This window comes from Orbicella franksi, chromosome 14 (genome assembly GCF_964199315.1).
Source record: "Orbicella franksi chromosome 14, jaOrbFran1.1, whole genome shotgun sequence".
Lineage (NCBI taxonomy): Eukaryota > Metazoa > Cnidaria > Anthozoa > Scleractinia > Merulinidae > Orbicella > Orbicella franksi.
The window spans coordinates 10,014,490-10,041,385 of NC_138158.1; the positions used below are offsets into that span (position 1 = coordinate 10,014,490).

At 40.2% G+C, this 26,896-nt stretch overlaps 1 protein-coding gene across 2 annotated transcripts in view; it reads left to right on the plus strand.

Moving 5' to 3' along the window:
- The window catches only part of LOC145467176 (ubiquitin carboxyl-terminal hydrolase 24-like), a 52,701-nt gene extending 29,340 nt beyond the window's left edge, over positions 1–23,361 (plus strand). The window contains exons 38-64 of one of the 2 annotated variants that reach the window (XM_081450727.1): positions 343–435; positions 1,236–1,319; positions 1,599–1,710; positions 2,508–2,652; positions 3,029–3,148; positions 3,809–3,846; positions 4,512–4,638; positions 4,974–5,027; positions 5,110–5,192; positions 6,602–6,740; positions 7,454–7,573; positions 8,922–9,178; positions 9,612–9,763; positions 10,849–10,990; positions 11,753–11,912; positions 12,831–12,923; positions 13,848–13,951; positions 14,053–14,166; positions 14,973–15,072; positions 15,651–15,770; positions 16,888–16,971; positions 17,555–17,663; positions 17,776–17,894; positions 19,260–19,373; positions 20,052–20,117; positions 20,725–20,794; positions 21,608–23,361. In XM_081450727.1, coding sequence (XP_081306853.1) covers positions 343–435; positions 1,236–1,319; positions 1,599–1,710; positions 2,508–2,652; positions 3,029–3,148; positions 3,809–3,846; positions 4,512–4,638; positions 4,974–5,027; positions 5,110–5,192; positions 6,602–6,740; positions 7,454–7,573; positions 8,922–9,178; positions 9,612–9,763; positions 10,849–10,990; positions 11,753–11,912; positions 12,831–12,923; positions 13,848–13,951; positions 14,053–14,166; positions 14,973–15,072; positions 15,651–15,770; positions 16,888–16,971; positions 17,555–17,663; positions 17,776–17,894; positions 19,260–19,373; positions 20,052–20,117; positions 20,725–20,794; positions 21,608–21,993 — 3,305 coding nt within the window. In that variant the 3' untranslated portion in view covers positions 21,994–23,361. The remainder of the gene's footprint in view (positions 1–342; positions 436–1,235; positions 1,320–1,598; positions 1,711–2,507; positions 2,653–3,028; positions 3,149–3,808; positions 3,847–4,511; positions 4,639–4,973; positions 5,028–5,109; positions 5,193–6,601; positions 6,741–7,453; positions 7,574–8,921; positions 9,179–9,611; positions 9,764–10,848; positions 10,991–11,752; positions 11,913–12,830; positions 12,924–13,847; positions 13,952–14,052; positions 14,167–14,972; positions 15,073–15,650; positions 15,771–16,887; positions 16,972–17,554; positions 17,664–17,775; positions 17,895–19,259; positions 19,374–20,051; positions 20,118–20,724; positions 20,795–21,607) is intronic. The other variant, XM_081450728.1, reaches the window with a different exon arrangement.
- Positions 23,362–26,896: the final 3,535 nt, after the last annotated feature.

Here is a 26,896-nt window from a genome sequence, read left to right on the forward strand (position 1 = left end):
ATGAGTGCATTCTTAACTAGACATTTACACTTGAGGCCCTTAACTCAGACTTGTTTGTCACTAAAGCTAGTTTTTTTTTTATTATTTGTTATTTTTGACATGATCTGATTTGCTAACATTGTCATGTTGCAGAGTCCATATGCATGTAACATGTTGGACATTTTAGCTTGCTTGAACTTTATCACAAACTAGAAATGTTTTTTTGTAGTCTGTCTGACTGGTTAAGTACATGTAAGTACAACACTGCACGAGTTTTGCGCGAGTCATTGAAGGACTTACAATTTCATTCAATTGAATCGTTCTTCAGGTTAAATCTGATTCTGTTTAATAAATCTATTTCAGTGACAGAACAAAGACTGATGAAGATTGATCCTACCAAGATGATCGAGGGTGAAATACAATGGCTTCTGAACTTTGAATTTGGAACTAATTTAGGTAAGGTGTTGGCTTATAACATTTTGAAAGATCTTCTTTGTCAGCTCGGAGCTGTATTCGTCAGAAATCAATCTGTCCTGTCTGGTCAACTCTGAAGTGCACATTTTAGCCATGGACTCTAAGTTGTCTGTATCGTTTTATAAACGCATTTGAGGAATATCTCAAACATGAGAGACGTGTTTTACCGCATTTCCAAACATCGAGATGTAATATATCAAACACAAAAGACCGTGTTTGACCACATTTCCAAACACCGTGAAGAGAGTTGAAAATATCACGCGTAGCGGAGTATTTTTGACGAACTTCGAGGTGTTTGGAAATGTGGTCAAACACTCTCTTGAGTGTTTGATATATCTTCTCAATCACAACTAAAACTAAGGAGAAAATGGAGAAATAAAATCGTAAAAATCTATGCTAATTAAGATCAGATATTCAAACATCGACACAGTCATGATTTCCTTTGTTTAATCATGATGAATTATTAATGAGTTTGAGAAGAGTGTTTAAAATACGACGCGCAGTGGAGTGTATTTGACGAACTTCAACGTATTTGGAATTGTGGTGAAACACTGTCTCAAGGGAACCAAGAAATAAAATGGTCACTGTCATGATTTCCGTTGTTTCCTTGATAAATTGTCAATCAGTTTGTAAAGAGAGCATCCAGGCATTCTCTTTTTTGTTCACTTCACACGATAAATATTTACTTAGGCGTAGTTCACACTAGCGACATAACAACTTAAGAAGGCCGTTATGTTGCTAGTGTGAACGAGGCCTTACCAGATTTTATTTTTATTTCACAGAAAACGAATTTCCCCTGTTGGCTGGTCATTTGAGATTAATCAAAACTCTCTTTACTTGTGAAGGAGTCGACAAGAAAGGCTTAGGTAAGTGAAACTGCATTGAACTGTTGCATTCCTGTGCAGCCATGCAGCCTGCGTAGCAACCGTTCTCGTACGAAGAGCTTTATCGCATTCTGGCCGCGAGAGCAAAAACTCGACAAAGCAGGAGGTGGCGTGGCGCACCACCACCCCCTGCTTCGTCGAGGTTTTGCTCTCGCTCCAATTTACGCGCGGTCAGAATGCGGAAATGCTCTTTGTACGGGGAACGCTTGCTATGCAGGCTAGTAACCATGTTAAATGAATGCCTGCTGTTTCAACTTGCAGGAGAGAAGCTAATAAGAGACCTGTTAGAGGATTTTCTCTTCCCTGCTTCGAAGCTCATCTCTATTAACGGCAATACTCCATCTAAAGAAACTGTTATCGATGTACACCCAAAGTAAGTGGAATGTGACATTTTGTTTAAGTCATGTACAGTTTTCTGTCTCAGAAAGTTCTTGTTCCCTTAACCAAGCATCACTGCTGGCGCGCGTTGCGTACCGTGAATTTCAAATGACAGTTCAGTTCGCACGATTTTTGTTAAGCTATACCTCTTGACCGAGTTCGAGGGCCGTACTGTAAGTTACAGACCGCGAGCCATAAATCGAAGGGGGAAACGAGGATCCGTAACCTACAGTGCGGACCGAGAAAACGAGGTTAGTATTAGTAAGATATTTATTGTATCTCTACTGTGTGTCTGACGGGCTCAGGAACGATTTCTATTCACGCGGAACGGCCTCAAATTTCTGACGCACCTCGAGAAGCAAAACGACTCAATTTGAAATCATTGTTAAGTGACTCTTTAGTCGTTAGCAGGTTTTAACACAATTTCAGAAGTGAAAGAAAGTTTTAAACGTTTAGTTGCTAAAAAAGTTAAGAACACTTGGTGATAAATCACGAAACATTTTGGCAACAAAAACAGCTTTAAATTTTAGCGGGCCGTACAATGGAATACGGCCCGCTAAATTGACCAATCACAGCGTGCGTACTAACTGAGAGATATAATAGCATGCGATAGTGCGAAGTGCCTTTCAAAGACAAGATTTTTTGATGTTATGGCTCAATTGTACGTTTCAAGTTGTTACCCTTTCTTCCTCCTTGTGATTTTCATAGAGAGCTAAGGTTACTTTTTTGGCCTGCTTGTATTTATTGTTGTAAATCAAACTCGCCTGATGTGCAGCATATCGTGTATTTCAGGTGTGCAGGTAGAGAGTGTCAAGTGGCTGCTTATGATCTTCTGGTAGAACTGGGAGATGGCTGTCCTGAAAACCTTTTTAACATTGTAGCACATTTGATTTGTATGCACCATGTAGAAGATCCTGGTACACTCAAAGAATGGGAGGTACATTTCAGCATTTGTTGTTGTCATAAAATTCTAATGCCTTTTATAAAATACGTGAGATACTACGTGCGCTCTCATTGGTCGATAGGTGTGTTTAGATGATAGTATGTAGTCACGGTTGTGACGTTTTTGATTCGCGCTTATTCTTGAGAAATATTTTATGAAAACAACACACACTGTGGAAATATGGCGGACCACTCGGTCGTCGCCCGGGACGAGTTACATGAAAGCGAGGCTAGTTGGGCCTCGGTGTTTTGTTTTGACAATGCTTCCCCAGAAAAGTCTTTCTTCGTCAACGATCTGGTCTGTTTTATTTCGCTATGCCTACGAGTTTTTGTGTTCCTGAATATGTGTTGGATTTTTTTTTTTCTTTTAGTTTCAGCCACCAGTAGCTCCACGGGCACAATGTGGATTTGTGGGTCTGAAAAATGCTGGAGCAACTTGCTACATGAATTCTGTTCTCCAACAGTTGTACATGCAACCAGGACTTAGAGAGGTGAGTGGAAATGAAAGTAATTTTTCTGTTTCTAACATCAACAAACTTTATCATTACCTTTGTCTGAATGGATAATCCTTTCCATTTTTCTATTGCGCATAAGCAACAGCCACAGGAAAAATACTCCTTCAAATATGAGAATCTTTGCTGACGTCATTGTTTGCATTTTTCCTAATTAACTTGCACGTTACGCAGAGAAGGCATCACGCTAGACACGAATTGACTACAAACATTAAAAGAGCTTGTGAAACTTAGTTATTGGTGACATTTGTGGCTCTTTGGGTGGAATATTCGAGGAGAAATTGGCTTTCAAAAACTCCAAAATTTCTGGGTGGCAAAAGTGCTAATGAGCTCATACATTCTTTGTGAAATTTTGAGTTTTTAAACCCGCGTCGCGCAAAAAGTATTCAATACATCAGGCTCAAACTTGATTTCTTGGCACAGTTAATTGTGCTGTGTCCTTTCAATATTCAGACCTAACGTTTTTGTAACTCCATCAGTAACTTTATTGCTTATGCTAACGAGGCAAATATTAGTAAAGTAGTGTTATGGCTGCATTCGCATCTGTCATCATGTCTACACTGTATAGAAAGCTTCTCCTACAACTTCCCTTCAACTACAAGAGTGCGTTAGATGTGACTTCTTCCTTTCCTTTGGTAGGCAATTCTATCATTTGACGATTCTCAAGAGAAAGAAAGGTATTATTTTGTTTTAACCACAATATTGTGAGTAAGAATAGTTTCCCCACTTTGCTATACCATAGACAACGCCAAAGGTTGTTCATGGGCATTGTGACATCTGGTCTTGAGCTTGTACTTCCATCCTTGCGTTTAAACTCTTCAAACTTACCGTGCAGAACAAAGGTTGTTCATGGGCATTGTGACATCTGGTCTTGAGCTTGTACTTCCATCCTTGCGTTTAAACTCTTCAAACTTACCGTGCAGTGTTTCTCCTGAATTGCCTTTACATGTGCATTTTATATTATATGCGGTCATTTTACTTAACTTTTCCAGAGCGTTATAAGTCAAGCGAAAATATCTGTTAAGTTTCTTTTATATTCAGTCAGTATTCTGAGTTAAAGGGGTGACATCGCGATTTGCGCATCTTGAAAAGTTTAGCCAAACGTTTTAAGTTTGTCGTTTGTAATCCGTGTCAATCTTCTCCATCCTTGACCGTCCTTGTTCCTTTATGGTTTATTATTATCTCTTAGGTTTTTTTCCATTCTAGTAGACTTTTATTTTCAGGTTTAGTTCAGTTTAAAAGTAATGTTGTGTAAGGCCAAAATAACTCAAAATAACGCGACAGAGCCCCTTTAACAATTTAAAGATCGTCTCTTATTTATTTCACCCAACTTTCTCTACAGTGTGTTTTTACAAATCCAGTCTGTCTTTGGCCATTTGATGGAAAGCAAGCTACAGTATTTCGCTCCAGAAGAATTTTGGAAATATTTCAAACTCTGGGGCCAGCCTGTGAATGTTCGAGAGCAACAGGTAAAGAGTTACAAGAACACATCTGGAACCAATTGTTCAAAGGGTGGACGATGTTATACACCAGATGAATCACTATCCAGTGGATAGAATAGTTTGTTTTATTTACTGTTTTTTACCGGATAGAAATCTATCTTATGGATGGTGTTATCTACGTTTTCAATAACCTGGTCTTGGAGGTTTGTGAGAAATACATCAAATTCAGTATACTGTGATTTTGCCCCTTCAGGTTAAAGCAAAAAGTTACATGTATTGTGTTAAAGGAGAAGGTCATTCCAAAAACCGTGCATTGTTTGTTATCAGCGATAAAAAAAATTCACATTGAGTTTCTCTTTCAGGATGCTTTTGAATTTTTTAGTAACCTCACAGATCAGCTTGATGAAATTCTTAAGGTAAGTGTAGTGAATCACCAATGTGCTCCAGGGTGATCCTTGGAGATTGTCCAGGACAAATGTATCTTCTTTTTCTTTTCAGAAAACAGGACAAGAACAGTTATTTAAAAAGACATTTTGCGGCATGTTTGCTGATCAGAAGATTTGTAAAGAGTGTAATCATAGGTGAGCTGCAATTCTCAAACTCACTAATAATTCATCACGTTTAAACAAAGGAAATCAAGACCGTGACGGTGTTTGGATATCTGATCTTAATGAGCATAGAGTTTTACGATTTTGTCACTCCGTTTTCTCCTTAGTTTTAGTTTCGATTGAGAAGATATATCAAACACTCAAGACAGCGTTTCACTACATTTTTGAAAGAACCTCAGAGTTCATCAAAAATACTGACTCCGCTACGCGTTTTACTTGCAACTCTGTTCTCGATGTTTGAAAACGTAGTAAAGCATGGTCTTTCATGTTTGATAGATCAATAGGAACATCTACTGTTTGGAGCATAACTCTTCAAGGGAGAAGCCCTATATAGTGTAGTCCCGTGTACGCAAAACGCTTGGTTCCAAACATTTAGCTGCATATTTGCACAATTCGGACAAACCAAACATAGGCCGTGGCTCTATATTAGAGACAGCCACTGTTTAAGATCTTAACCCTTTATGGAAGAAGCCCTGTATAGTGCGAACTCATTGAACAACACGATTCGTTGGATGTAATCACGTTTTTAATTAGAACCCTGCAAGTGTTTTAAAAGACTCGTACAGCCGTCACATCTAGTCCCTTCCCTAACCACCGAATTTGATCAGAGTACGAAACAGTCAGATAAATGTTGGTCTTTGATACCAAACCAAATGCAGTCCACAACTGTTGTGTTTTGTTAGATTCCACCTTAACCCACTGTTCTGAATGGATGACCTGATACGTAGCAGTTGTTATGCCAAATCGTACCTTTTTGGTTCGCTTTGACAGGTTTGCTTGGTCGAGCCACGGTTCATATTTTGGGGACACTCAGTTGGGCCAAAACACCCATGCAAGACCAAACGAGTCCGATACTTGAACATAATCGTACTTTTTTGGTACCCTTAGGCAGCATGTCAGGCGAGTTTGGTCGAGTCATGGTTTGTATTTTGGCGAGACGTAGTCCGTATGACGCCATACTTAGTCGACATATGAGCCTGATACGCCGCCAAAGCGTACCAGAAAGGTACGATTAGATGTTTACCGTACTCCAATTCGGCCAAGTGAGCATGGTATCTCAGCTATAGCAGGTCAGTGACTTGATATCGCAAGATATCAGGACAGGACAGGGCTTCTGATTGGCTAATTGCGAATTTAGGAATGGTAAGACGCCAAAGCCTACCAAAAGGGTGCAATAAGGTATTTACCATACCTAAATTTGGCCACAAATCCAGCTTCATTTGGTCAGGGGCCTGATATCGCAAGATATCAGCACAGAAGACGGCTTCTGATCGGCCAATTATGAATTTGGGTGCGGTAAAATAAATCATTCGAACATTTAGCTTATGATTCTCATTTACCAATTGACCACATTGTAACTCAGCAACTTGTCTGGTCGCCAGGTACGAGAGGGAAGAGGCTTTCCACTCTTTACAAGTGACTGTGAAAAACCTGAAATTAGAAGACTCCCTAGAACAGTTTGTTAACGGCGAGATACTTGAAGGAGACAATGCATACTTCTGTGAAAAGTGTAACGAGAGGGTGAGTATAGTGTATAAGTACTAAGTTAGGTCTGCGCCAGGTAAAGTGCATATAGACTGCGAGCAGTCTCCCTTTTCCTCGAAAATCTTTGGGGAAGAACGCAAAACAAGTCGCGCTACTAGCGGCTCGAGGCATCGGCGCTCGCCCTCTCGCAAGTCACGCTCACAGTCAGGCTCGCACGCTTAGTTGTTTTGCGTTCTTCCCCAGGGAATTTCGAGGGAAAGAGAGACTGCTCGCAGTCTACAATCATGGACAAAAGTGTTGACACATTTGAGCAAGACAGACGCTTTCTGTCGGCGTCCTTCCGTAGTTTCAAAAAACATCTTTTTCGTCGATAGTCAAATCCCCTCTCCCCCCTTTTCAATGTTGAAATGCGCTCTGTGAACACTGTCACGTGGTTACAACATTGAAAAGGGGAGAAGGGGTCGAAATGTGAAAATTGGAGATTGAAAAACTCATGCGTTCAACAAAACAGGTCTTTTTCGGCGATTGTCTCAACTGCTTTTGTCCATGATTGTAGTTTAAGTGCCTTATACTGTACCACCGTAGCATACGACAGATTTTTTTAACATGAAGCAGCTAGGAACAATTCTTTTACCTCCTGGATGGAATGCTGTTTCATCGTAGGGTCCACCTTAGCATCGAATTCATCAGTAGCAAGTTTGAACGGTTTTGTTTTTCTAAGAAGACATTGCTCATTAATACCATTTCAGCGGACTACTGTGAAGCGCATGTGTATCAAGACCCTACCTCCTGTGCTTGTGATTCAACTCAAGAGGTTTGGTTACGACTGGGAGGCTGGAAGAGCACTCAAGTTTGACGACCACTTTGAGGTAATGTCAAAGTAAATATGAAGCTTTACTATGTCCTGATAGGTCCTTGTATACCTATCGTATTACATATTTTCATAGGTCATGACGGTGGCACATAGACACTTAAACACTTAAATACATAGACACTTAAATAAAGGTTTTACTTACTTACTGACAATAGACTACTTACAACTGTGTTTTATAAACGTATTCGTTTGAAAGAAAGGGACATTGCTTACTTCACTTAGTGATCTATATTGATTACAAAATTCATGGCCCAGTCTATGTTTATTATTGTTTTGCCAACATCAAACTAAGTACCATAAACCATTTGAGAGCTCTCAAGTTGTGGCGTTCGACAAGAAGGAGAACGCAGACGTATTACAGACTGGAGTGAGATTTTTTGGGACAACTGTGCGACTGGTGGATCTTGAACGCGAAATTTGCCTCCCCACAGCAGGGGCCCGAAACAAATGGCATCATCGCAAAGCACAAGCATACAAGACATTTTGTGCTCGTTTATGCATTTACACTGTGTACAGTTATGACTCTGGACCGTGCAAATCGACACGAACGCTGCCTGGTCCGTCGGTATGCGAGACGACGTGCTTTTGTTACAAAACCAGAACAATTATTCTGTTTACGAACACGACTTCGAATCGCCTTATGCCTAAACATTACCAGTAAAAGTGAAAATGGTTAGCCTGAAGTTTGAAGGCAAATGTAAATATTTTAGTCCAGGTATACTGGTGCTGTCACACAACGGATCATTCAATCATTCAAGCTGTTAAAGTGAAGACGACTAACGCACTCACATAATCTTTGATTACTGCTAGTCCTATAACTACTGCTTTTAGGGCCTGTTTACACAGGGGGAGGGTTACCCTAACAAGCGGGTTAATCCTAGCTGGAAGGCAAAAGATAGCCCGGGTTTACAAGCAAAATTTCACAGGTAGGGTAACCCTACAACCCGGGACAACTTATTGCACGGTTACACTCAAAGGGTCTGGAAACAATTAGAAAGTTGACCCGGGTTGGCGGGATAACACTACCTGGAGTGTTTACAAGGGAAGAAGTTAACCCGCCTGCCAGGGTAACCCTAGCACGCAGATAGGGTAACCCGCCTACACGGGTAACCGTGGCTGCCTTGTAAACAGGACGAACAAAAAGAGGAAATGTGTGAGTGCTAGGGTAACCCGCTTGCTAGGGCAACCCTCTCACCTTGTAAACAGGCCCTTAATGGCAGTATTAGTGCTTTTGGCGTTTTAATTTGGGTGTTGTTAGTATATACCGTTATTAACCCTTTCTTTGCATTGCTAGTTTCCTTGGATCCTAAACTTGGGTGTTAATCCTTTCTTTGTGTTTCTAGTTTCCTTGGGTCCTGAACATGGAGCCCTACACCACAGATGGAGTGGCAAGACGAGAGTCTACCACCAATCTACAGGCGCCGGACACAGACAGCGAGAGTGGCAGTAATACAGATCTCCACATGTCTGCCTCGAACTCGTCCCTTCAGTCTAATGTGTCTATCAATGCTCCTGAGATTCAGTATGAGCTTGTAGGTGTCATTGTCCACAGTGGACAAGCGAACGCGGGACATTATTACTCCTTCATCAAGGACAGAAGGTTTGTAACATAATCTTACTGTGAACACATGATTGATCAGCGCAGCGGCAGTCATATACACAGCTTAAGCAGCTGTGAAATAAAAGCCTGAAAAAAAAAAAATTCAGGTTTGAACGGGATTCGAACCCATGACCTCTGCGATACCGGTGCGGTGCTCTACCAACTGAGCTATCAAGCCAACTGAGAGCTGGTCACGTTGTGATCTTTCATGTGTTTACTTGTATAGTCTTTCTCTATTAAAATGTTTTGATGTTGTGCATGGTGTCACAGGAAACAGTACAGTTATCTTTTTGCTACAATCTCACTGTTTTTGGATACGGAGGTTCAGTTTTCCCAGGGGCTAGTCTTGTATAGCACAACAAAGACATTTTAATTTAACTTTAACTTAAAAACGTAAAATTCATTTGGAATATACCTGTTTTTATACACATAGAAATGGTACAAAAGAAAAGTGGTACAAGTTCAACGACACTATTGTAGAAGAATTTGACATGAACGAGGACACACTAGAAGCAGAGTGTTTTGGTGGAACATACAAAGCTACCGTCTATGATACTGGTGAGCTGGCATACAGACAAAAGATAGGTTAAGTCTGCATATGAGCCAAGTGGCCCATCAGGCCGGAGCTTATCCCGGTTTCTGTAGCATGAAGCGACTAGGCGTGTTTCTACTCCCCCCTGGATGGGATGCTAGTCCATCGCAGGGTTACCCCCAGCATTAAGGTCGCCGGTACCCATTTATACACCTGGGTGGAGAGAGGCACTGCGAGAGTAAAGTGTCTTGCCCAAGAACACAACGCAATGTCCCCGGCCAGGGCTCGAACCCGGACCGCTCGATCCGGAGATGAGCGCACTAACCATAAGGCCACCGCGCCTCCCATACATACAAAAGATGCAAAGACTTGTTTTTACTCGAATTTATACCATGCCATAGAAAATACAGCCAATCAGAATACAGGAAGCCGTTGTATATTCGACAGTATTACACCCAACCTTCCCATCGGGCGCTGCGTGAATGTTCCCTTGATTTTTGTTGGCCAGTGGTTTTACTGTGCCATGGTATAAAATATTTAAGCCAGCGTTCTCTCGTGGTATACCATCCCACTTGTCACTTGTATTTTCTTGGTAGACACATTCATCTGAAGGCTCGTGTAAATACCGTGAAAATACAAGTAACTAGAGGTATATTACCCGGTATACCACTCGGAAACATTGCGTAACCACATGCAGTATTTATAGGGTAGCTAACATCTTCGAGGAATGTTAAAAGTATCAAGTATCTACACAAAATCAAAATCAACGGCATGAACAAATTAAATATGAGGTAAATGATTCAATTCATAAGAAGCCATTTTGCAGTGGAGTCATAAGCCATTTTCATGGAATAATTGTGAAAATGGAAGTTTTTCGGTGTGAATTTTAAATTTGGACTTAAAATAGACCGTGAAATGGCTATGTACTATGTGCAGCTGAGCAACTATCGTATGATAACTATCGCATCGTATGCTGTCAAAACTAGTAAGGAAGTTCAACAAACTGGCTTGTGTGGTATAAGTTTTGCCCCTTAAATAAACATGAAACACATTGATCAGGTTAGGAATTGTACTACAGAATTCACTGTGTTGGTTCGGGGTTTTAGCAGTACTTTTAATACACACTATCGTCTTACAGTCAACAGTTACCCGGAAACTCGTCATCGCTATTGGAATGGCTACATGCTGTTTTACGAGTCAACTGACAAGCTTAAGTACGACACTGGCAATGATGGCCGAGGAAACCTGGTACGACAGGATGCAGTCATGGAGGGCCAAAGGTATAAATGCCCTTAAAGGAGCTATGTCACGGTATTTTGAGTTATTTTGGGCACGTGCAAAATTACCTTTAAATTGAAGGAAGCCTGAAAATAATTGCTTAGTAGGATAGAAAAACATCAAAGATATGATAATAAACCATTAAGGCACGAGGATGGTTAAGGATGGAGAAGATTAACACGGATTACAAACAACAATCTTTCAAGATGCTCAAACCGTGATGTAGCAGCTTTAACACCTGTCATACGTTTATTACTCAGTTTAGAAGATCTGCGTAAAGTAATAAATAACCCAGGATATAACACAGATATCGGTAGAACTTCTTAAACGGTGAATTCTCGAACGGGGGAAGAATTAAGAATTTGTATTTGAGGCAATGTCCACATGATTGGTGTAAATTTTGCCATGCATATGGTGTCGTTTGAAACCCACGCGAATGCTCTAACTTTCTTCTCAAGTGTCTTTCTTTCATGCTTACACGAGATAGATAATAGACCATTTTACAGTTGTCTGCTCAGTGACCTGGCCTTTGGATGGCAGCGAGGCTGGAGTTGACCTTGTTTTGATACAGACCTCACTGCTTTTGTCATGTAAATGCACCTAGTTAGCATCAGAGCAACGTGTTTTATACGACAAAAGTGAGGTCTGTATCAAAACAAGGTCAACTCCAGCGTCGCTGCCATCCAAAGGCCAGGTCACTGAGCAGACAACTGTAAAATTGGCTATTTGACTTGGGCATTCTTTCCTTAAATTTTCGTTTCCAGGTCCTGTCCACCTTCTCCATCTTCTTCTTCGATATCCTCGAGTTCAGGCCCCCCATCACCCACTCGGACAGATGGTTTGAGTCAGCTGACAGCTTTACTTCAAAAAGGAGAGCGGAAAGGAATCTTTAAGGACAAAATGCCAGCATCTATTCAAAGAGTGGTTAGTTTGTGACATGTCTTTTTAGCTAAACATCAAAAGCCGAACATGCCTTTTCACGAGAAGACATTGTTCTCTATCTTAAAATGTCGTAGAATGTATCCCTTATTTTTGGCAGTTGCCTGATTGTTTCGCGAGAAATGTGAAACTCGAAGTAGCAAATAAATGTGGTTGAACTACTCCGACTGTACAAATCTATTTATGTACAGCTCTGGTTTATCCATTCACCACTTTAATAGCGGATGGAGACTTCAAACACTATTTCATGGCCGAGTCTCCAAGAACTTTGTTGTAGTGTTGAGTGAAATGATCTACCAACGGAATATTTCCACTACTTTTTTATTAGATATTACGTGCAATTTGTATGTGACTTACGTTGGTAGCCGATATAACGCGCGCTCTGATTGGCTACTTATAGACATAATTCTCCCGTAATGCCCGCGGGCTGATTACAGGCCTGTAAAACAAAGTAATAAGCCATATGATAAGCAACGTATTAACCTCGAACTTTAGATCTTTACGGGAAAACGCGTATTGACCTGGCTATCGCTCGGCCAATACGTCAAGGTCTTGGTTTGAGATTTTCCCGTCAAGACCTCACTTTAATAAGAAGTTATTCATGAGAATAAAATAGCTCAGCAGTAGGCCAATGGAAAAGAGAATTTTTATATTTATTTTAAAAAAGGCATTTCTCCTAATTATTACTTTAGGAAACGCTGGAAACAAGTGAAGAGAATTTATATGTTGACAAAGGTTTAGTGGTTAATGCATCTGAATTAGTAGAACTATAGGAATTGCCTTATGGCAAAACAAAAGGCAATTTTTACCCTCGTGGCATCAAAAGACAAAAGTGAAAAGTTATTTTAAAGATTTGTTGATAATGCATAATTCCTATTTGTTTTGTTTCCTCTATCTCTCCAGGTTTACACCGAGAACCTTCAGTTTATGCGGAACAGGGATGTTTATAACGTTGATTATTTTAAATTCATTCTCAATCTTGCGTCTTGCAATGCGGTAAGTTACACAATAATTACAATTTAATGTAATACGGATAAGACCATTTTACAGTTCTCTGCTCGGTGACCTGGCCTTTGAATGGCAGTGAGGCTGGAGGTGACCTTGTTTTGATACAGACCTCTGCTTTTGTCATGTAAATGACCTAGTCAGCATTAGAACAACTTGATTTACACAACAAATTAAAAGCAGTGAGGTCTTTATCAAAACAAAGTCACCTGCAGCCTCGCTGCCATTCAAAGGCCTGGTCACTGAACAGACAACTGTAAAATCAATAAATTCACGTCAGTTTTTCATGCGTCTTTCCTGTTATTGATCAAAGTAGCTGGGATCCACGAGGCGAAAGCCGAATGGATCCGCTGACTACTTTGACAATGTTATGACGAAATTCATTGTCAATAACAGGACAGACGCATTAAAAACTGATGTCTAGTTGTTTTTTTACGATAACAAATTGTAAAATTATCCGCTCTCGCTCGTTGACGCATCGCATAAATTATGAATTCATGTGTCTGTCCGCTTATTGACAATGAAAATTAGCCATTGAGCGCGCGAGAATTTCTTCAGTTTTCGTAAAAAGGTCTCTTGCAATCGGCAATAGTATTTGGACCGAGTGGTGAACAATTCAGGGCGTAACTGTTTAATAGATGAGAGTTATTTATGTAGAAGGTGGCTTCCCAAAGCCTCTTCATCCTCTAGTCTTCAGTAGCTCAAAGCTGGCTTTGGATTTGACGTTCAGAATGAACTTGTTACTTGGCAGCCGCATTGGTGTCCTAAAGCAATGAAACGGCCGCCATGTTGGTATCCTGTGGGAGTTGAACTCTTTTGCCACGTAGACACTGTTTTGTTCCTATGAATTTGCGTGGCTACTGGTCACGTGAGTAAATACGCTCTATCACTTTCATTTCTATTTTTATTTCACAGAGAAACACGTCATCTGGTAGGCATGCGACGCTATCAGTTTGCAGTCTACAACTGGCGGTCCAGTTCCTCTTTAACACTTACTTTAGGACCACGAAGAAACTCAGGTCAGAAAAAAACCATGCTGTTATGTTTACTGTCTTGTAGTGTATGTTCAAACAATCACAGTCAGCTTTATTTTCACGCTGATTGTATATAATATATTTAGGATCCACACAGAAGAATGGTGCAGCTGTATTGGTACCATAGTAAAGCACAACAGCGAGGCTTGCGTATGGTTTCTCAACTTCTTAGCTGGAGAAAGAGGCAAAGGTTATGTCAGGTAGGACTAATTGCTTACTAGTCACATAACACTTCATACTGGTCACGTGACACGTTCCACTAGTCACGCAACGCTTGCCAAGCAATAACCAAAGCCCTTCTTGATATCAACTTTCTAAGCCATTTTTTGACACCTTCAGAAGAAATTGATCATTTTATATTAAAAGTAATTGAAAGGCTATTATCTTCTGATGCATCTTTTTGAACCTTCCCTTAAAGGTGATTTTTAACGCAACATTTCGTTGCGGCAACATGTTGCAAGTTTTTGAAAGTGATACAAAAACCTGCAACATTGTTGCCCGAATTTTGCATGTTGCGTTAAAATCGTCTCGTGTAACATACCGTTGCAGACCTTTGCCGCAACAAAGTTGCGTTAAAAGTTGTCTCGTGTAACATGGATTAAAAATCGGCGTTAAAAATCGGCTCTTGTGACATCACCTTTACTGTGTAGCAAGGTTGGTAATGCAATTTCGTTTTTCAGACAATAACTGGAGAGATAGAATTTTCAGTCACTGGCTTAAGGCACTGATTTTGTCCTGACAATAACATCTCAAATCGTGAAAGGTCGAAAATTTCAGGATTGAAATCATTACTTTATTCCTTTGCGAAAGCGTGTAACTTTTCTTAAATGTTTCAAGATTGGGAAAACTACTCACATGCATCAGTTCTCCTCTTTTTGTTTTCATTTTTAAGCCATAACTGACTTTGTAATGAAATTTTAGACTGACAATTCTACTTTATTTTAGCTGTTGGTTCTCTCAGCTGGCTTACTCGTAGTTTATGTCATCTTGTTTTATTTCGTTTCAGACCTTTTCTGTTGGAATGTCCTTCTCAAGAAGTTCGCTCTGCGTTCGCCAAGATTCTTGGTCTCACGTTTGAGAGCTTCATTAACCATGGAGGAGCTGTGGTAGAAACGTTTTCTATGTTCCAATATGTGAAATTCTTCAGGCAAAACTTCGCGATTAATATTTTCTGGTGGTTTTGTTCAAAGTTGTTGGTATAAAAAGACGACCGCTTGTCCGAGTTGTTTGTTCTTGTCATTGTTGTTGTTGTTGTTTTTTAAAAGGAAAAATCATGTTTATGTTGAAAAAACACTTAATAATGACTGCCCCCCCCCCCCCCGGCCCCCTCCGAGGGTCGAGGGGAAACAAAACTCGCTGTTTCCCGTGGGACCAGTCATTAAGTGTTTTGATACCTTCCGACTCAGAAAAAAAAAATGCGAAAAACTATTTTTTTGACGCCGGCTGGCACACAAATTTTCCGCGGGTTTAAGGTGCACGACCTTATCACGTGAGGGTCGAAAGTTTCTGTTCTTGTTTCCCTAAGGAGTTAGTGAGTTTTGACCCATGACACGTGACACGTTTTCCTCCAATCGGATAACGTATTTGAGTTGGGAGGTATAACAACGCTCGTTATTCAAACGCACATATTCGTTTTCACTTATCTTGCTAATTAACTTGTAATTAACCTTCTCTCGCTTTGTAGGAAACTGGACAACTTGGTATGTTGATAGAGGCTCTTCTACAGATGTGTGGCCGTGATGTAGTTGATAACCATAAAAGCTGCTCGGAATACTTCTGGCTTATGAATAGATACGCCATTATGGTAACTACAGAACTCAATTGTTTTCTGTTTTTCTCTCAAACACACTCTTCTTTCTGTACCTACAACCTGTGTACCTTCTATACAATACGTTACTTTCTGTATAACGTGTGTAAAGATTACGTTCAACGGGGAAAATTGTTATTGCTTAAACATCGTGGTGAATACATATTTTATAAGAATATCGAGGCTGAAAGTTGCGAGATGAGATTTTGAAAAGAATATAATTTTGTGTTGAAAATTTGCAAATACCAAGGCATACAATTATATGTTTTTAAATGAGCCGTATATAATAGACCAATTTCGATATATTAAAATTCAGCCTAAAACAATAGACCTCAGTACGAGGCTCTGGAGAATAAATACAGAGTTTGTGGTGTTTATTCCCCAGAGCCTCGTTCTGAGGTCTATTGTGTTAGGCTGAATTTTAATATATCGAAATTGGTCTATTCTACTTTTCTTTAAACGGCAATCTAGGCAAAAACAAGCAAACAAAAACAAAAAAGCAGTAGCCATACGTTCAATACCAGCAACTTTTTTGCAAGACGTTACGTGCGTCCTATCATGCTTAAATGCCTACTAGCTGGCCCGAAAATTACTTGAACACCATCCAGACACCAAATACAATCGAAAACAGAAATGTCACACACTATAATGTAAGAATATTCACAAGAATAATTCAGCCAAAAATCGGTAGATAAATAAGAATATTCAGCCTGGGCCGGAAAAAAATATTCTGGAGTGTAGCGATTTATCAGACAAGTTATTTGTCAAGATTCTTGAGAAAGGAAACCCAGTTTAATGCAACCCAGTCTAATGGAACTGTCAGTGCTGATGAATGATGGGTTCTGTCCGCTTACTCAGATATGACGTTTGTACTGTTCCATAGCTCAAATGGGGCTTGCTGATCCCTGATCCGATTCCAGACTGTTTTTTTTAGTTCATGAAATTGTCAAACGTTTAATCTGTATGTTTGTTCCATTTCGTCGCTGCTAACCATCGTGGAAAATTGTTTTGCTCTATATGTTGTCATTGTGATCGCTCCTTCTGTATTGGCGTTCTAGGGTGGTGTCGTAACTAGATTCTGCCTTAACCTCTTCTAAACTTTCTTCTTTTGCAGAATCGAATAACTTGCAGACACCTTATCGCTCAGGGAGCATTCTCTAAGTTCTTGCACTTCTTGGTCGGACCTAATGCTGAAAACGTGAGTTGTAAATTGTTTTTGATGTTCTTGTTTAGTGTTCACCTAACAACAATGTCGAATACCCTAGGGTATACGGTACCTGGACGGTGGGAACTGGTATGCTAGGGAATAGGTTGGCAGGTTAAGGCTAACAACAAGCGCCAAACACCTGTTCTCATTGGGAAATTTTCGGACACGTTCGTGTGGGCTTTCGGACAATTTTTGGAGATTTTTGGGAAGTGTCGGAATCTTCGGAAAATCGTCAAAAACGTCGTTATCAGTATGTTTATATAATAAACAAAATAATACGTGGCTGCTTGTAGATATCTCACCTCTTGTTCAACTATGTCGAGTTGAACACTCAAAAAGATATTCCAAATCTATGCGCGCCCATGTATTATCCTCTATTTATTAACCTGCATATCGAGTGGTCTTGTGCGACGCTAGAACGAGAGGTACAGCTAAGGACAATTGGCTTCCGCGCTTGCTTTGCCTTCCTCGACACAGTCTGTGCAATTACTCAGGCGAGTGCGTGTTTTGTAAGCTTGCAAATCCTGAACTGATATTTAACTTTTTGTATGTTTGGTGATTCTTTCATGATCAGGGATCTAACCGAAGATGGAGCTCTATCCAGGCACAGGAGTTTACTCATCTTTACAGTGTACTTGCCACTCTTGTGTGCTCCTGTGATGTGTCGTCACAACTTACAGTCGGTAAGACCACCAGTCCAGCTAAACTTTTAAATTATCTCTTAGTTTAATTCGTGTTTCAGTGATTATTACTATCACTCACGTCCTTGTCTTGTTTGGTCTTGTTTTAAATTAGAACCCAGGTCTTTGCGGCCTACTTTCCTGGAAACAGTCCGTGCTGACTCGCTCATTTCCATGCCTCCTCAAATGGAAGATGCAATCTTTGGTGTTAATAGTGACTTTTACATCAGAGAGGTTAGCACAGCTTTTGTTTTGTTTTGTTTTGTTTTGTTTTTTTTGACCACTCAGAACAAACAGCCAAGAGGCCGTCTCTCCGCCGCTGTCTAGAACAACAAGGCATTCGCACCGTCTTTAAGTCCGACACGACACTTCGGTCACCCTTAGTGCGACCAAAGGACACCGTCAACCCGGCTAAACAAGATGGTGTTGTCTACAGGATTCCCTGTGAGTGCGGCAAAGTCTACATCGGGGAAACAGGGAGATCTATGCAGGAGAGGATCAAAGAACACGACAGGGATATACGACTCGCCCGTACCCAGACCTCCGCCGTTTCTGAACACACCCGCGAGACCGGCCACTATCCTATCTGGAATGAGGTCAAGTTTATTGATCGAGATCCTCACTGGTACACACGTAGGGTCAAGGAAGCTATTCACATAAGACTTCACCCTAACAACATCAACAGGGATAGTGGAATTGAAATTCCTGAAGCATGGATACCCACGATCAAGAAACACAACAACAGGAGAACGGTACAACAGCGGACCACTGAGGGAACAGCTACTCGCCGGAACAATGGAACAATAGGAGGATCGAAATGCACCAATCACAGCCGACCCTTTGTGATATAAATGATACCGTGCAATCAGTCGACCTTATCGTCTGAAGAAGACTAGCAGTAAGCAGTCGAAACGTCGCGATCTACATCTCAAGTGACTACATCGTGAGACAAACGATAATACACTTCATTAAACCAATTGTTATTTGCGGTGACTTTATTTTCCCGCGCTTGACGTCATGTTACAGCTAAGCACTCTGATTGGTCCCTTCCATTATTTACATTTATAGTGATTGGTCAGCTTAAATCACCTTGGTCTGCGTTAACGACGTCTATGACAAATCGGCTCTATCTTTCTTTATGTCTTGTTTTTCAAACAGTTGAGCTAGTTTTCCATGAGTACATCTGAAAGAAAAACTTCAACACAGCGAATAATTGCAAAAGAAACGAGCTTTATGAACGCGTGCGTGTATTTGAATGCTTAGATGTAGATCTAGCTATTGCGACGGTGGCTGCCAGATTTTAATGTTTGTATGAATCCCAGCTGCACTTTACGTTTGTCAACTAGTCTCAAATTAATGGAAGAACTTTATTAGAGCACATAATGAGCTTTCTAGGCAAGTTAGGTTATGTTATATCTAAGTTGCGACTGCAGCTGTTGTTGTTGTTTTCTTTTGTTTTGTTCTGTTTTTTTGTTTTTGTTGTTGTTTTTCGCCTCTTGTATTACACCAAATCGTAAACAACAGGCGAAAAAGCTGGATGTTTCTTTCGCCTATTAATGTTACCACACTATGTATCTCTGTCCATGTTACATTCCTCAGGTCTCCACAGCCATTTGTGACGTGATGGGCACATCACAACAAATCGTCAACATGTTTATCCACTGCAGTTGGTGCAACGAACACTTCAGTATTAAAGTACTACAGCATATAAGGGTATGTCTATATCACTTCTCTTATGCACTGATCCTTGCCTAGGTCTTCATCAAAGTGATTAATCTACTAGTCCTGCCCTACCCTGGGTAAAAGGAATCTTCACGGGTTCAATTTATTGCTCCGCTCTGTAGAGACATGGTTGAGATTTGATTCGAACATTTTCTTAGTGTTGATGTAGCCCTTAAGATTTTCGTGCCCAAGTATCAGGATATACATAGCGCTATCTGTTCTCTGTAGCAGTAGGTCATCACTCTGAAAAACGTCACTCGTTATGTAATTTATCCCCCCCCCTCCCACCTTATCGGCATTGTTCATTTGAGCAGACCCTATTGCACGTTATGGATGCCCACTTTTCAAATGTCAGGTAAAAGCCTGATTCAAAGGCCTGCTGCACTATATCGTACGATATATTTTTCAACACTTGAAATAATCTTTAGATTTGGAGGTAGAACTGTAACTCAATGTTTAGGAAATCAGAGGAATTTCAGGAAAATAGCAGTTTGGCGTAAGATCCAGGGAACCTGAAGCTATAACTGAGATTAAAACTAGTTATAACCTGGGTTCCAGTTTAACTTCTGCTGATGGAAGAGAAATCTAAAGTCTAAAGTGCTTTTTTATAAGAAGCAACGATATCATTATTAGTCTGTGTTAATCATTTTGTTTGCTTCTATTTTTCAGGCGCTTCTTGCTACTGTTTCCGCAAATGACATGAAAAATCTGTTTTGTGCTCTTCTTGATTTACTGGTAAAATGACTCTTCTGTTATTGTCAAGTCTCGAATCTTAAAGTAGCTACGTCACGGTTTGTGTATATTGACAAGTTAACTTAAATTTTCCAAGTTCGTTGTTTGCAATCCGTGTTAATCTTCTCTGTCCTTAATCACCCTTGTTCCTTTATGGTTTATTGTTATTTCTTTGGTGTTTTTCTATCTTAATAAATTTTTACTGTTAGGTTTCCTTTGACAATTTGAAGGTAATTTGGTACGTGGCCAAGATAACTCAAAATAACGTAACTAAGCTCCTTTTAGCTACATTTACACCGACGTTAACTTGTTTAAGTAAACTGAGATTAAAATTTGAAACAATGACAGTAAATCAAAAGGTAAATATTTTACATGGTAAAATCACCTTCCACTTCATTCCTCAAGAAACCACTGCCAGGGATGTTGCCAAATTCCAGAGGAGAATCATTTAGGGGACTGGGGACTGGCTGAAGTATGGCGATTTTGAAAAACTACCATAAGTTACAGCTTATGGATGGTTTCCAAGGGCAATCAATTGACCAATTAAAAGCGGGCGTGCTCTACAATTTAGCGATTGGTTCTTGAACTTTATTTGTTATTTTTCTGACAGATGGTAGAAGATCCCTTGCAGTTGTTGCGTATAAAGTGTGTGGCGGATGAGCAAGGTGATGGAGTGTTAGGTGAGTTGTTATTCTCTAATCTGATCACCTCGTTAATGACAGGAATCTAATTAAACCAATATCGACGTAGTCCTTGAACTTCCAAGACCCGTTACAGATCGATATTCTCCCTCGTAGGGGAAAAGCCGAGAACATAAGCTTTTAGGTGATTTTGTCTTAACTGATGTGTTTTCAAGTTTAATCAATGACCAATATGTGGCTAAAGATCAAAGGAGTCGCTTGACCTTTTTTTTTTAACTTGTCATGGGGGGCCAAATCTATCCAAAGTTAATTCCCATTGTTTTGAAAGCAAATGAATTAAATACTGGTAATCCAAACGGATCCGTGGCTGCGAGGCACAGTTAACAGTTCAAAAGTTCTAAATAGTAATAATTCAGTGCCAAAATATACTCAAGTCTATAGCGAACGTTCCGAGCGTATCCCTTCCTCGGTGCCACGTTTGGGATAAAATAATCTATTATACACCAAGCGTTGAATAATATAATAAATGCGGCTTTGATTTTCGCTCGAACCAGACGTAGCATTAAAAAAGTGTCTTACAATTTTATTTCTCTGCTCAAACTCTGGGCGAGAGAGATGCCTGAATTTTGAGTGCGTTGAATGAGTATTGCTACGCCGTACTTAAAACTGCGCGCGTGATTAGCATACGACATTTCAGACGAATAACTTTCCTTCCGTTTTGGGATCCGGGTTCCCATATTTGTGTATTGTTAAAAATCCTGTCTAGGCACACTTCGCGTTCACGCACGTTTAAAGAATTTGAGGTTCAATTTTTATTCTCTCTTAGATTTTTTTATTTTCTTTCTTTTATAGCCGTTATCAAGACAAGTAACACGGCTGACAGTCGCCGTGCGTACCAGTGTATTAAATTCTTGGTTCAACTTGCAAACAAGTGTCCACAAGCGAAAGATTACTTACTGCAGAACTCATCTCGTTGGCAATGGGCTGTTCAGTGGCTCAAGAGAAAAATGAACGAGCATTACTGGGCACCACACACGTCATCCTCCAATGAATACTCCTCGAGCCGAACATTTCAACGAACCTCCAGCGCTGCCGACACTCTCGCCGAAGCTACAGCGTTGCTTACCGAGCTCGAGGCGAAGGATGGCGAAGCTAGTACGACTGATGACGTAGACGAATCAGCGGGCAAGTTTGAGGTCGGTGGGCAAGAGGACTGGGAAAAAGAAATGACAAATTAAGTAGCGGTGAGAAACATCGAATGAAAGACACAGCTTCTTGCGTAAACACTTAATGTGTCGAGTGCATGGAGAACAGAACTGCTTACGACCAAATGTCAACAAAAAGAAGCCCGCATAAATTTAAGTCAATGGCCGACGAGTTATTCAATTTAACTTGACAGCGTTTTTGTCATCAACATTTGGACAAGGAAATCAAAGCTTAAAATTACATTTCTGACTTGGCAAGTGCGAAACATGGACAGTAAAAAAGTTTGTATTTTATGAGATGCGATTATCTGAAAACTTTCCATTTGCCGTCTTTTATGCTTTCACTGACTAAAGTCTAATTTCTCCTTACAAACGCATAGCATGATAAAAAAAAGTATCAATTAAGAGGTTCTTGTCTTGATTAACCACTTAATTTTCACAACCATTATTAGAAGAGTCGTACCACAATCAGTAAGGAGAATTCTTAGTTTAATCTTGCGACTGCGGGATGACGTGCGAGAGCAATGAATATGCCCGCGCATATTGCTGTCAGCGACGTTGCTTAGCAACTTCATGTAAGTTTCTGACGCAATACAGAGTCGCGCCCGTCCACGCGCTACTTTTCTGATCGGAATTATGTAATGTTCGATTTATCAATTTTCTAACATGGCTCCGAGGCTTTTAGGGCAAAGTTGATGATTGGTTAAGTTTTCTTTGTCTGTCAATTCCCAAAAGAGACTTGGATACACAGAAAGCACCACCAAAGATAGAGCGCTTTCCATTCAATGTCAAATCCGGTTTGTATATCCGGAAATTTCCAGTGACGAATGGTATAGCATTTTACGAATTTCCTGAAAAGAGGACAAACTTGCGAGGTAAACCAAACTTTTCGGAAATATCTTACCGGGAATTTGCGTTCCATTTGACTTCCTCTCTAAATTTTCGGTTGGATGGCTCGCTTTTCGGAAATTCAACAACTTTCGGATTTGCGGAAACTTTCAGAAATTTCGGAATTTTTGGTTGAATGAAAAGCTTCCATAGGAGTTTGTCCTGAAAGCCCCGGAGCCATGTTATAATATTGATACATCGAACGCGCTCTATTGTTTTCCCGTGGAATAACTAGTCCGTATTTTTTATACACAGAAGTGTTTATAGTACTTTGTAACATCAGTGTTCAACGGGGTGGATTATGCAGTGTTTTCATAGGAAAACTTAGTAAAGAGTGCAGTTATGCTCTCTCCTCGTACTAACGTAGGTAAAAATATGAAAACCGCTAAACTTTTTACCTAGTGAATCTCGCGGATTCGTGTTATTCAGGAATAATCTGTGTTGTAAGAGTGCCTCGGAAGAAATATTCTGTGAACATAAAATGTGAATTTGAATAAATCTTTATTACGACTTTCCGAATGTGATGTTAACCCGTGCATTGCGTAAGCAAGCTGCGGGTTGTCTTGATGGATCAGAGTATGTAAATTAGGAGATTGGTCGATCATATGTTGAACTTCCCATCGTAATTCCGCTGTGTCGCAGGCGCATATATCGTTTGACATCTTTAGGACAACGTGTTAGGTAACTGTGAGTGTTGCGCTAGAAATGGAACTGTTAGTTGAAATAACTCAAATGAAATGGTTGTTAAAACGTCTCGTTAATTTGTTTGGCGAAAGTGTTAATAGCAGCTTGTAACAGTTAGCTCAGATAACTCAGATGAATTGTGTGTTAGAATTTTCGGTTCATTGGTGGGTGAGGAAAAGTGTTTATAATCTTTGGGGTCTACGTCACACAATGGTGACGTAGATGCTGTGAAGGAGACAAGAAAAGAGTCACGAAAACGTTGGCTGATATCTGTCAACATTGTTTAACAGAGTTGGTAAACAGATTTTCAATAACCTCTATACTGTGGGCATGAAGTCAGGAGAAAAGATCTTTGTGAAAGCTTGCCATCAATATCACTATCTTCAGTTGATGAAGCTTTGGTTATTGCAAAGGTTAGCCTATTTGTCAAACGTCATTCACAGGTTTGCTCATAGGGAACTTTGATCTTTACATTTATGGCGACTCGGGAGAGAACCCACGACGGGCTGCTGTCTAGTGTCGGGATAGCACGGGGCTTTTCTCGGGAAATGCCTAAAAATTGAAAATGACAAGATTTATCTATTTAAATTTCCAACCGCTATGGAACAGTTGGAGCTGTCGTATTTCCTGTTAAGGTATCCTCTGAGAGAAATTAAATTTATACCGTCGTTGCATGACTCTTGACTATGAGAAACGTGGAAAACGAAATTAAAACCTGTTTTAGTGCTTGTCGGTTTACGGCAGTTTTCAGCCCAAAAAGTAGCTAGCGCTATTATCTGACTGAAATCCAAAGGGAAGGATGATTCCTTTTTATTTTTATCAAAAAAAATAAAAAGTAGGAGAAACCTGCGTTTCATGAGCCGCTTTTCGCCTGATATTTCAACACGAGATCAATTTTAACCAATAACGACAATTAAGTGGTCAACTATAAGACTGAGGTCATAGTTGAATCGGCCCTTAGAAATCTCCAGCTCATAATCTAATGAACAGCGTGACTTAGGGCGAGCGCAGTTCTAAAATGAAAAACGCTTTTTTGCCGTCTATTTCCTGTGGAAGTGGAAGGAGGTGGTTTCTGAGCTTTTTGAGTTGTAATTTTATGACGAATTGATATCAAAGAGGCGGTGAAATATTTAGGGGAATAACAAAATTAGCCATTGTGGTAAGTTGGGTTTTACATTAAATTTTATGTGTGGAGTTTCAAGTGTTTTATTAAAATTTGAGCCAGACTGAAAGTTTTATTTCGAACTAGAGCGATGTTCCTCGTGACGTCACGAGCTCCTTGGCTTGCAAAGATCGAAGATACAGTCGAAGCTATCGTAAGCTACCACCTCGGAATTTGGAAAAAGTGGTCGTAACTAGAGCAGGTCGCTTGCAAGAATGAGTTCTCGTGGGCGACCGCATGGTAAAACAATAGAAGGTGGTCGCTTATAAGAGAGCTGCAGAAACTCATTAATAATTCGTAAAGAAAAAAGAAAAGAAATTAATGTTAAATGAGTATATTTATATCTGATATAGACTTAGCTAAACTTAACGTTCAATTTTTAAACCAAGATAACCATTAGCGTAGTGTGCAGTTTCATTAAAGCCCGTGTTGATTTATATGTAAAAGACTCTGAATGGTCGCTTACAAGAGCTTAAAAACAAAGGAAGAGTCCAGTTAGATAATCCCAAAAATGGTCGCGATCGCCTACGCGAGTGGTCGCTCACGAGAGCTTTTCATTACAAATTTAAGTCACAGTTCAAACGGTGTTTCACAAAGGTGGTCGTAGCTAGAGCCGGTGGCTTACGAGAGTGGTCGCAAGGAGAGCTGTGACTGTAACAAGAAAATTACAAATGACCGTGATGCTTAACTGCGCTCCCTTCACTTCTATGCGAGATTTCGTGCTAGAACTTGGTCACATCATTAATTTTGAGGCGCTCTTTTCATTCGCACAGACTTTTTTTTCAATAAAGTAAATATAACAAAATTCAAACGACTGTATGTATGGGTTATTGACCAAGCTTGTTCGGTGAAGATGGCTGGATATTGGCCAAGTTCTTTTTTCGCGCGTTTATGGACCGAGACGGAGTCGAGGTCCATAAACTCGCAAAAAAAGAACGAGGCCAATATCCAGCCATCTTCACCGAACAAGCTTGGTCAATAAACGATTTATTGTATGGCTTTCGCGGAAATTTTACTTGCGGGACACGGCGGGTCGTCCCGAGCGGGCAAGATAGCTCCATCTCGCCCCCTTCGGGTAGCCAATCACAGCGCAGGATTTGATTCATCTTGCCCGCTCACGGAGCTAGCTATATAATAACGTATTATTTGTACCTCACCCATATTCGCAATTAGCCAATCAGAAGCCGTGTCTACTGTCCTGATCAATATCCTGCGATATCAAGTCACTGACCTAACATGGCTACGATATCAAGCTCACTTGGCCAATTGAGGTACGGTAAATACCTAATCGTACCTTTTTGGTACAGGCTCGTTTGGTCGAGCCGTGGGTATTTTGGGTCGACTACATGTCGACAAAATACGAACCATGGCTCGACCAATCTCTCCTGATATGCCACCGAGACGTACCAAAAAGAAACGATTAGGTATAAGTATCACGCAGTAACTATAATCCTGGCAGCTGGGAATAGTAGTAGTATAGCTGCCAAATTATCCTCATGAGCCCATCATTTTAATTTATTCAAAATGGCGGCCAATAAAAGTTCGAGAAAATCGCAAAAAGTGCACAAAATTGTGGTGCATGAGGTGGTTGGCTGACGTCATAGAGGAAACCCCTCCCCCCTCTATGGGCTGACGTCATGATAGGGGGGTTACCCCCTCCCTCTCTGTGGGCTGATGTCATAGCAAGGGGGGATATCCCCTCTATAAGCTGACATCACGAGGAGGGGCTTTTGGGAGGGTACCCCTCGCGTTTATAGGACAAAACGTAAGACATGACGACAGTTCTATGATACGCATGGTAAAGTTTAGTAGAGTTGTAAAACAAAAAAAACTACTGTGGCTGGGGGTGAGAAAGCACACATCTCTCGAAAAAGTCTCAGAAAGTCTTTTTTTAATTTTTTTATTTTTTTGAATGGAAATTTTATTTACAACTTGAACACTTACACTACTTACATTACTGATGTTGTAATTACATTTACACTTACAATATACTTGCTACTTATACTACTTATACTTACACTACTTATACATTTTTTTTTCTTAAGTGTTTAAAAGAAACAATTCCTCAAAAATTCTCCATTTTTTCTTAAACAGATCGATGTTATTCGATTTAAAAGAAATATACTTTTCGGTTTGATATTTACATCACACAGAAAGTTGAAAATAAAACTCTAACCCTCATTTCGTAACGTCAGGAGGGTG